This window comes from Branchiostoma belcheri, unplaced genomic scaffold (genome assembly GCF_001625305.1).
Source record: "Branchiostoma belcheri isolate BF01 breed outbred unplaced genomic scaffold, Haploidv18h27 scaffold1, whole genome shotgun sequence".
NCBI lineage: Eukaryota > Metazoa > Chordata > Leptocardii > Amphioxiformes > Branchiostomatidae > Branchiostoma > Branchiostoma belcheri.
In genome coordinates this window covers 10,691,831-10,703,654 of record NW_017802379.1, presented here as the reverse complement: position 1 = coordinate 10,703,654, position 11,824 = coordinate 10,691,831, and the positions used below count along the sequence as shown (strand labels likewise).

The window sequence follows — 11,824 nt, the reverse complement described above, 5'->3', positions numbered from 1 at the left end:
CAGACTCGGGACAACAGCTAGCTCCGTCTCATTGATTAGCAAAGGGGGTGGCGGAGGTGGGTTTTTGGTGAAGGTCACATGCATGGTTAGACATTTTCCTCCATTCAGCAGCATGTGGTTACGCTGTGTCCATAGGTTCAGATCGTCAAGGGCATGTTGTAGCATGGAAGGTTGGCTTAAAGTTCTTGTCTCTAGTAAGTTCATGTCGTCAACGTACTTCCAGACAGGGCACGGAGAGTCGTTGGCAGCGTCATCAATGAGTGTTAAAAACAGAATGGGACCTAGGAGGGTCCCCTGCGCAACACCACATGTCAAGGTTTCCCAGTTTGAAAGCGATTGGCGGTAGCGTACACACTGTTTCCTCCCGGAAATAAAGCTGCAGACCCACGGCACCAGCTCAGGTCTGAGGCCCTTGATCACCAGTTTATCAATAACAGTGTTATGATGAACCCTATCGAAAGCCTTCGAAAAATCCGTGGCTACTACTGTACTGAAGGTTGACGGGTTTTCCGCTGCCTTGAAAAGCTTGTCTACTAAGCTTACAAGGGCATGGACAGTTGATCTTCCTTTCAGGCTACCAAACTGTCTTTGATCAAAGGTGATGTCGTGATGGATCCATTTGGTCACGAAGTACTCAGCGACCTTTGCGAACTGGGAAGTCAGGGAAATAGGTCTCAGCTGATCGAGGGTGGCTGGTTGGGACTTGGGGACAGGTACAACCACTGCCTGTTTCCACTGGCTTGGGACAGTGCCTTCAGCGAAGGAGGAGTTCAGGATGTGGCAAAAAGGAGTGCTGAGTTCGCAAGCAAAGTCCCGTATGACCTTAGAGGGGATACCATCCGGGCCGGAAGCCTTGTTCGCCTTGACGGCCAGCAGTCTCTTATAAACATCCCAAACGTTCAGTGTGGGTAACTGCCGCGCGGCCGGAAGAACAGCGGGTAACTGAGAAGTGTCAAGAGCAGGCAAGGCTTGCGATACTGCTGCGAACTTAGCATTGATGGTATTAGCGATAGTAGTGTTGTCAGATGTTTCTGACCCAGGGATGACTATCGCAGTGTCTCGTTTGGATCTGTTAGCCATTGACATAATTTCCTGATGCCAGCGTTTAGGGTTGGATGCTTTGAGGGTGGATACATGATCCTTGTAGTAGGACGTCTTTGCAAGAGCTAGTTCCCTCTGGATCCGGTTTCGGTAGAATTTCCACACGGTCGGGGTCCCCTTGTGGAAGGCCTTCTGTCTTAGGTTGATCAGATGTTTAATGCGGGCTGTGATCCAAGGTTTGTCCATGCTGTGTGTTTTGGTGGTTTTCATAGGGAAGAAAGTGTCCATGGCACGTTCCAAAGTAGCATGGAAAGCGTCAGCCTTTGCAGCTGCACCTACCGCACCGTACACTTCGGACCACTGATGTAACGTTATCCACCTGCCAAACTCTAGCATGTCTGTTTCACGCAGCTGTCGCACTCTCTTCTTCGTAGGCTTTACGGTAGGCTTGTGACTCGGAGCCCAGAGGACGCACGAGTGGTCACTAAGACCCAGTGGGGGCAGGATAGAGGGCAGCTCATATCTGTCTTTCATGTTTGTAATGATCAAGTCGAGCAGAGCATTTCCTCTAGTGTTGCTTTTTACCACTTGAGACAGGTGGCCTGCTCTACAGAGATCAGAGATGTTAGCTCTGTTGAAATCACCTAGCAGTGCAACACCGCAATCAGGGTATTTGGTACGGATGTCATCAGCCACAGTTAACAGGTGGTTGAGTAGTGGATCTCTGTGAGGTGAGTTCGGTGGGGAGTAAACTCCACAGACGATAATCGCTGACAGCGGTCTTGGTAGGCGGTGAGGACGAGTCCACACCCATACACATTCTAACTCTGCGGGCACAGTGTATTCGGTCAGTTGTCTTGAGGGTATGTGCTCTTTCACGTACACGGCAACACCGCCGCCTCTTCTGTCAAGCCTGTGCTTAGAGTACACGTCAAAACCATTCAATGCAATGGCAGATGCAGGATGTGTGTCTGATAACCAGGTTTCGGAGATGACTCCGATATCGACTTCATTGTGTGTCAAAGTTGCTTGTAGCTCATCAAGTTTATTCATTAAGGACCTGGGGTTACACAGGAACATTCGCGGGACTCGGATCGTCTTATCCACAGTGACAGCAGGTGTACACTGGATGCAATGTAGCATGCGGGGCCTTTGCAGATTATGCCGGTATGTTGTGTTGTTCTGGTCGGGACCCGTGGATTTGCATATCAAAGAGGGTGCTTGGGCTGGGAATGCAGGTCTATTTCCAGTAATGGTTAGGATTCGACGAATACGATTTTGCCCACCTTTGCAACCCCTCGGCCTGGAAAGCATTCTCAGTAGACCAGCTTCTCTAAGTGCTGACTTCATCTGCGGTAGGAGTTGGGTTACGGTCCGACAGGTCCGCAAAAATTCAGACGAATACCTGTAGAATATAGCCATGGCGGAGTATGGGCACGGAGCAGCCGAACAGCTTGTCTACAGAGGACACGCAGATAGACGCCACCCGCACTTATAGCCAGTCGAAATAGTTCCCAGCAAGGTCAGCAACATTTAAGACGTACATAAAGTCAGCAGCAACACAATAAAAGTTCATTTAAACAGCAACAGATAAAATCTTCAGGGACAGAGGTAAACACCGCGGCTGCCCCTAAAAGCGCCACCTATCACCCTCGACATTTCAAGTCTGATTTCAAAAATTCCCATCCTTAAACTTGCACTTTGTATTTACAAAAGGTAGTGATGTTGACAGCCCAATATACCTGACTGAAGAGGATCAAGAGTGGTCAACACGTCAACTAGAAAACAAAGAACTAAGTACCCTGTACACTGAAAACACTGACCCAAAATCAATGTCAACCTCACCAGGGAACGTTTCAACCATTGGTGAAGAAATATCAGCAGCAGAGGCCATGAACATCGCTGACAATGCTGAACCTACAAACAGCTGTGTAAGTCAGCCTGATACGTTAACTGGTCATGATAACACCAAAATTAATGATACTCCGGCCACCTCATCAGAAGCCATTGATGACAATGCCAGACCTGTTGACAAGCTCAAGGACAGCACTGAAGACAACAGTGCATCTGGGGCAAATGAAGACGTCCCTGTGCCAATTGTAGGTGCCAGCGACACAGTCGGAGAACCTACTAGTAATATCAAGCACTCAGACACCATGGCGAGTTTAGGTGGCACTATCAACCCTGACAGCGGTGATGTTGAAAACGAAGGCAATGTGTATGAAAACGTAAATGGAATACTTGACAAAGCAAACAACGCCCCTGATACCCGTGAACCCCAGGATCCTCACAACAGAGTTCTGACAAATCCGATGTATGAAGCAGATGTTGGCCAACAGCAAGCAGCAGATAGCAACAATGATGAACACAAGCAACAGGATTCCACAGCAGCGGACTCAAAGGATTGCAAGAAATTGAAGAAACTTCAACCCCAACCTATCCTGAAAGCACAGCAGCCAAATCAGCTGTACGGACCATACCAACCCAACCAGTGGGCATGCGCAGGAGGTAAGGCAATAGTTTTACAAGGCCACATACGAGAATCAAAGGATTCTGGTTCCTGGAAAATGTACAAAACTACATCAATCTAAGGCTTCTGGTTTCTGTAAATTTTAGTTTTACAAGGCCACATAATCTAAGGCTTATGTTTCCTGTAAATATTACTTTTTCAAGGCCTAGGCCACATCAATCTACTGAATCTACTGAATAAGACTACATAAATCTAAGGCTTCTAGTTCTTTGAAATTTTTATTCTACAAGGTCACATCAATCAAAGGCTTCTTGTTCCTGGAAATTTTATTTTTATAAGACCACATAAATCTAAGGCTTCTAGTTCTTTGAAATTTTTATTCTACAAGGTCACATCAATCAAAGGCTTCTTGTAGAGACTGGAAATTTTATTTTTATAAGACTACATATATATAATATCTAAGGCTTCTAGTTCTTTGAAATTTTTATTCTACAAGCTAAGGCCACATCAATCAAAGGCTTATGGTTTCTGTAAATTTAGTTTTATAAGGTCACATCAATCTAAGTCGTTCCTGTAAATGTTAGTTTTTCAAGGCCACATCAATCTACTGAATTTTTATAAGACTACATAAATCTAAGGCTTCTAGTTCTTTGAAATTTTTATTCTACAAGGTCACATCAATCAAAGGCTTCTTGTTCCTGGAAATTTTATTTTTTGTAAGACTACATAAATCTAAGGCTTCTAGTTCTTTGAAATTTTTATTCTGCAAGGTCACATCAATTAAAGGCTTCTGGTTCCCGGACATTTTAGTTTTACAAGGACACATCAATCTAAGGCTTCTGGGGCCTTGAAATTAAATTTTAATTTGTTCTACAAGGCCACATCAATCTAAGGCTTCTGGGGCCTTGAAATTAAATTTTAATTTGTTCTACAAGGCCACATCAATCTAAGGCTTCTGGGGCCTGGAAATTAAATTTTAATTTGTTCTACAAGGCCATATCAATCTAAGGCTTTTGGTTCCTGGAAATTCTAGTTCTACAAGGCCACATCAATGTAAGGCTTCTCATTCTTCGAAAATATTATTCTACAAGGTCACATCAATAAAGGCTTCTTGTTCCAGGAAGTTTTAGTTCTACAATTTAAGGCCTCTGATTCCTTGTGTTAATGGCAGAAATTATAGCAAAAGTTTAGTACGAACTTGGCATTTGCTTAATACTTGATGTTTTTTTTAATACTGAGACCAAATTACATACTAATTTCGAGTATGACTATTTTCAGACCGGGTTTAGCATTATTTCAACTTCAGTTACTCAATTTTTTTTCAACCGGGTATTCAGTAATTTGACGAAATGAGATAAAAGATTGTGTAATATATTATACAAAATATTTTAAGCAGAACGTTTTTCAATCAAGAAAGATAATAGCAGATGCATAAGGGATTTTAGACATTGTTAGAACCCTTATCCAGTAGTTTGATTTATTTTCTATACTTCTATACTATATTAATTTTTTTGACAGACAATTCTCCAATGTATCGTTACTGCTGGGTCATCGCTATTGGAATTTTCATAGTTATGATTGCATTGATTACAACGGGAATGATTGTACATGTAGGAGAGAGCCACAACGCCCAGGGCCGAAGTAACACGACGGTAAGGTATTAGTTTTCATTAATTAATTTTATCTATTGATATCTCTATCTAATAGTATACAGATATATCTATATTTATCCTATGGATAGATGAATAGATGGACGGATGGATAGATCAAGTTCAAGAACAACCTACTAAGAGGACCAAACGTACACCACTTACTCTTAGCCTCAAAAGCTTTCTACTAATCAAAAATCATCAACCAAAGAATTTCGCCACAAGGTTTGAAGGTAGGCTTACTACTGTAAGAACATGTACCCACTAGAGGGTTATCATTATCTTGAGCTTCATTCTTGTGACCCCTACCCATCCACTAAATATCATGTACATATCATACATATCATGTACATATCATATCATTCACAGCTTCTTATGTTGTCGACATACAAACACACATACACATACAGCAGGCTGTAGTACCGTGAAGAAAACACCAGGGCAACCGTTTCCGAACTTATGTTTTCGAGCCTATGGTGGTAACAAGCATAAGCTAAGCCTGATCTATTATTGTATAGAATGTTTTATTTGATTTTGTATAAGTTATTTTGTCTCTGCTGCTACCTTTCAGTTATTTAAATGGCTGATCAATTTGTTATATTTATCTTTTCTTTGGAATTATGATGAGTTAGACATTATGTTCTATTCAGTTATTTATGTTATTTATACCTTTGTTAATTTTGTGGGCACCTTTGTTGTTTACGTACAACGCTGGATTATGTTCAGATTATTTTATGCTTCTTTTAGGTCGACCTCTGACCTCTGCTATTGATTTTGAACTTACTTTATTATTTTGTAATCATCATTATGTACAAGTTTTGTTATCTATGTTTCATTTTATTGACCCCAGGAAGAATAGTGCTTTTAAGCACTAATGGGGATCTAAATAAACAAACAAACAAACAAACAAACAAACTTGACCTTCTTTTCTACAACCGCCCCTCAATAACCAAATGCCATGAAGCTTCTCGAGTTATGGTGTTGACCTACATACAGACCCAGAAAACCATGACAAAGTCGAAAACATAGCCTTCTTGTCGAAGGTAAACATTCATGTAACGTTACTACTATTGCTATGATGCACTTATAGGTCCTCCCAATGCATATGCAAGGACCCACAAACTGGAGTACTACCTTAGTAGTGATGACAGAACTTGATGACACCACCCCAACTACCCCTGGGAGCAATAATGGTACCAACCAAACTGTCCTTGGAGGCACTAATGGTACTAAGTATAGTATTACTCATTCAATACCATCATATTGTTACATATAAGCATTGACTATCATAGGCTACAACAGAATGGTGAGTATAGGAATTGTATCATGACACTGTACAAAACAATGTTTTTCTTTTTTTGTTTTAATCCGACAAATCCATTATACAAATCCCTTTTTTCTGCATATCTGCACTGCACCATTTGTAATATCAGGTATACCAATATTTATCTGCACCACTCATGTTTTTCTTCTTTTTGCATAATTTTTACCTTCGTGAAAATGTTTTTATTGCAAGCCTTAGTTATGTATGTTTTTCCTACAGGTTTGATAACTCAACAGAGTGACATCGGTAAAATCATCACATTTGGTGGGCACGGAAAAGCCTGGAAGAAAGGGAGAAACTACGGTAGGTTCAGCTATGTAAATGGACTGGCCGTGTCGTCGACTAACGAGATATTTGTCTGTGACTTTTGGAACAAACGAATCCAGGTCTTCAGCATGAAGGGCGTTTTCCTCCGCAGTTTTCCCACAGATATGAAACCAGAGGCTATTGCCATAGACCGTGAGGATAAGCTGTGGATCCTTTTGTCAGGTACCAGGCTTAGAGGTTTGATGAAAGTAAGTATCAAGAACCTACGTCGCTACAGTAGGGAAGGCGATGTTCTGGCTACGTCTAGGTGCAAGTTAGGACACGTCAAAAGGATTGCTTTGGATACACTTTCCGACAACATCATAATGACAACACATCAAGGTAAGGATGTGAAAGCTGGAAGGTTTCTGAGAGATCTATGCACAGTGCAACCATTCAGGAAGACAGAACTAAAGTGGCTTAAATGGCCTTCGTCTGTCATAGTAGACAAGGAAGGTAATATCTTCATCACTGACGTGAAAAACAATAAGGTTTTGAAGTATGACAAGAATGGGACATACATCTGCTCCTTTGGTCACAACCACCTCAACTCTCCCACGGCCATATCTGTGGACAGTTTGGGTCGCATTATTGTGGCCGATAATGGCAACAATCGAGTGGAGATGTTCAGAGCTGAAGGAGAATATATTGGCACCGTTGCTAATATCAGAAGCCCCCAGTTTGTTGCTATAGGCAGGGAGGGAGAGCTAATTGTGAGCCACCAGAAGCACTACGTCACTATCTTCCCAAAATACTAAAGGTCATGGTTCGATTCCTTGCTTCAGATTTTAACATTCTAGTCAATCTAGCATTTTCTTATTGGCTTACTTGACTTAAGTCGGGTGCCAGTCCTCCTCTGCTACCCGAACCACAATGGCTGCCTAGAAGCTCCGATCCTGCAACGCCTTCCCCCGTGTCTTCATTATCAACCCGGAAGGCCAACGTCCCTTCGCAGCATATCTGGGTAGGTGACGGGTGGTCTTCCGAACCTCCTTCTCCCATGTGCTGGGGACCACAGGACAAGGTTCGACGCTATTTCCCTGCAGTTCCTCAGTGAGCGGCCGGCAAATCGTAGTCGCCTAGCTCGTATTTTTGTCGTCAATTTTGGGAGACCAGCGTAGAGCTCCTTGTTAGTAAGATGTTGTTCCTATTTTACATTATGGACACATATTTTCTCATCAACTATGTAAATGATATCCTGATGTGTACTTTCTAATGCCACGAGTATGAAATTCCCAGCATTTACCAGTGCCTAGATGTATAGCATTTTCTAATTGATTATGTAAATTACACATAATTAATCAAACTGTTGTCGACATTGTCGTTGAGATCTAGATCTGTTGTCGAAAAATCAAAGACTATGTATAAGTTACCTTTCAGATTTTAGCAGCATTCTGTGGATTTAAACCTAGTAATAATTTCTTTATGGGTGATGACAAAATTGTGATTGGATTAACAAAAAAGTTAAAAGCACTTAGAAGTGTTCATTGCCTTTAAGATTTGTCGAAAAATATTAGATTCAAATTAGAATTTATATTCAGTAGGTCACGTCTTTTGGAAATACGAGTCATAATCTAGACTTACTTCTACAAATTTGCCTTTTTAATTGTTAGCAAATTGTACAAATTACTAGGCGGCTGATGATTGCACACACACATACACACACACACACACACACACACACACACACATATATATATATATATATATATATATATATATATATATATATATATATATATATATATTAATTACAAGCACTTTAAAAAAGTCGAGATTCTCTGTAAAATCAACAATCCTACCAGTAGACTTTTGGGCAATACAAAACTTTTGATTTGGATTTAGGCAAAGCTTACTGTTTTGGTTGTAAATGAAATAATTACAAAATTCCTACCAGTCACACCTTTGAGACGTTTTGCACTAATATCATTACTTGCAACAAATTAGAATTTCTACCAGTAGACAGCAGTATTTATGAAATTGTCATGGTTCTGAACTCAGACCTCCACATTTACTTTTTAATTGTGATGTTTTAAATACAAACAGACCGGCAATAGGTTGAATGTCAAAATTACAGGTAGAGTTCGCGCATTTGACATTTTTCCACACATATAAAACTTAAAACTAACCACAAAGTGGGAATTCTGTCTATTCATTAAGTAAGTGAAAGCTGTGGATCCAGGTTGACGTAATTAAAAACTTTGTTTTAATTTTCCAGCCTGAAAAGACCTCCTTATTTAGTATTACGTAATAGAAGGTAGCCAAGACCTAAACAAAATCAAATCGAATCATACAGCAGAGAGTCAGAGTAGTAAAAAAGAGAAGGTCATCTAGTAGTTTGTGAGATGTGTGTACAAACACTTCTAGCTGGACTGAGAATTCTATATACTTAAAGGGGATTCGTCATTCTGTAGGCCAACTAATGTTAGACCACTGCGACCTGTATTCACGAGTTTCCAATCCCCAGAATGCAAAAACAGGGGTCTAAACCCCCATTTGCATAGGACAGGAAGACATCGGAATGATCCTGGTGACGTTAAACAGCTTGTTTTTCACTGTGTTTTGAGGTGTTGGGGCAGTTTATGCTAAACATTAATTGAACTATGTGTCAAATCTGACAACAAATTGAGAATGAAGTTTTTGTATTCTTTTCAGCATAGATCATGTGGTCTGTAACGTACAGCATCAGTATAGGATTGCCACATAACTTCAGAAACCGCATATTCCAAAAATACATTCTCTATTTGTTGTCAGATGCAACCCATAGTAATTTAATTAACGTTGAGCATAAAAACCCCAGCACCTCAAAACACTGTTTACCGCTGTTTAACGTCACCAGGATCATTCCGATGCCTTCATGTCGTATACAAATGAGTTTGGACCCCTGTTTACGCAATGCATTACGAATAGTAGCGTGTTACCAGGGCGATATACACAAACTAGAAGTTATAAAAGTGAGAACTTCATGCACTTGTGTTATTTAACTCTGTAGAGTTGAAGAAGAGCACAAAGTAAAAACCTGTCGTTACAGGCTGAATAAAAGTTCTATAAGGGACAATGCGGCTCCAGATGTCTTACTAAGGGACGGCTGTGTGGTGTGTTAGATGTCGGTTAGCTTGACGAAAGAACTTCTTTTTTGCTCCCTGCCACAACAATGGATTCTTCCGTGGTCAATGACCTCATGTGTTAACCATGTGATCACCTGGTTAGCAAAATTTTCAGATAATTTTGTCAGGAATCACACAATTAGCAATCGAAGATCAGGACGACCATTTAACCGGATCTCGAATTAGCCTTCAAACATTAAAAAAAAACGCCCTGCAGTTTCAGATCAAAGTGCTAGCGGTAACAAACTTCAATTTTCCCGAGCAAAAGAAATATATTTCATGCAAACTTTGTGATCCAAGCATATCCAGATCGTGAGATATCAAAACCAAGCTTTTCACCTATACAGTACCATACCAAGCAGCCATGAAGCCTAGAATTTAATTCTTTTGATATATCATCAAGACCTACACACCTACATGTATACTACCAACTATTAAAACAATCTATTAAATTATCGTGTTACACACACAAAAGAAGACAACGTTGAAGATAATTTTACCAAAAATCGTTGAGAATGAAATTTTCCAAATATCAAGACAATATATCAAAACATTATCGAGTTATAGTATTACTGTTACACACATACAACAACAACAACAAAAAAACGAACGTTGAAGATGAATTTTGCTTCTAACTAACATACCCCACCCATATTGAAGAATCTCATGAATTCATAATAATCAGATGTAAAACCAACATAATTCAATCCAAGACGAGTTCAGAGACAATTAAAATTGAGTCATGCCCTGACATGATTTTTTATACGTTCATATCCAGTCCAATACATAGGGGTTAAAATCATCTTTATTTCAATATACAAATATATACAAGATGACTCGTTGAAGTACACCTAGGCCAGCCCTTTATCTCATTATAATTAAGAGGAGGGCGCAAGGTAAGTAAAATGTAACAAGTAACTGTGTGCATCGGACATTAAACTTTTAAACTAATGTTTTATAGATCTTAAAGATTAAAAGAAAAGAATCAAGCCTGTTGCATCAAATTTATCTTTTACAAGAGAATAGCCCTGAGGTACTTTCCCAACCCTGTGTGTTTATAGCGCAGTATATGGCATAAGATGCACAAAGTGCGCACTTCCCCAGTCTACTTTTAAGATGTCTGACTTCACGGTCCTTATGACTGAAGTTAGTGTTCTACGCAAAAGGAGATTTAGTCCTGATTTTATCCAGACACAACCGTATAATTTACAATGCATACAATGTCTGATTTAATTAAACAGTAGTGTAGATATTAGACTTGTTATCTAATCAAGAGAGAGAGAGAAAGAATGAAATGAATGAATGAATGAATGAATGAATGAATGAATGAATGAATGAATGAATGAATGAATGAATGAATGAATGAATGAATGAATGAATGAATGAATGAATGAATGAATGAAAGAGAGAGAGAGAAAGGGACATTTCGGACAATAGGCGACCTTCTGGTAAACAACAAATACGGTCGTGTCTTAACCCTATCTAGACCGGGGGGGGCTAAAAGTGCCCGCGCCAACTTTGATGTCACATAGCGTCTGAATGGCTAGGGCTAGAATGACCAAACTTGGTGACTTTTCCTAAAATATTGTTGGCAACAATTTTCTATCATTGGAATAAGATAATAATTTTTTGTGTTGCCATGGCAACGGGTTTCTGACAGGCATTTTTTTGCTAAATTTAGTAATTTTTGTTTCAAGAATAGAATTTTATGGGTTTTATGTCAAGTTACTCATGGTTTCTAATATTAATAACATCCCATATGAATTTATGTTAATTTTTCATTAAATATGCATAATTTATGCTAATTTGATGACGTCATTGGCCAAAATCCAAGATGGCGGACCATATCATTAGAACAGGTATATACAAGTTTTTTTCCTTAAAATTTCATCAATACTTCCATTTCTTTTTCCAAAAAAGGTTTAAA

At 39.8% G+C, this 11,824-nt stretch overlaps 1 protein-coding gene across 1 annotated transcript; it reads left to right on the top strand.

Moving 5' to 3' along the window:
• Positions 1-2,873: 2,873 nt before the first annotated feature.
• LOC109473886 lies at positions 2,874-7,548 on the top strand. The gene is made up of 3 exons (XM_019774062.1): positions 2,874-3,549; positions 6,704-6,973; positions 7,235-7,548. The coding sequence occupies exons 1-3, from the start codon at positions 2,874-2,876 to the stop codon at positions 7,546-7,548; spliced, it is 1,260 nt and encodes a 419-aa protein (XP_019629621.1).
• The last annotated feature ends 4,276 nt before the right edge of the window (positions 7,549-11,824 follow it).

Bases quoted from the DNA above. Each gene is read 5' to 3' on its own strand.
- LOC109473886 (XM_019774062.1), top strand. From the start codon at position 2,874: ATGTCAACCTCACCAGGGAACGTTTCAACCATTGGTGAAGAAATATCA. The intron at 3,550-6,703 runs GTAAGGCAATAG...TTTTTCCTACAG, and splicing joins CCAGTGGGCATGCGCAGGAG to GTTTGATAACTCAACAGAGT. The intron at 6,974-7,234 runs GTACCAGGCTTA...CGTCTGTCATAG, and splicing joins GCTGTGGATCCTTTTGTCAG to TAGACAAGGAAGGTAATATC.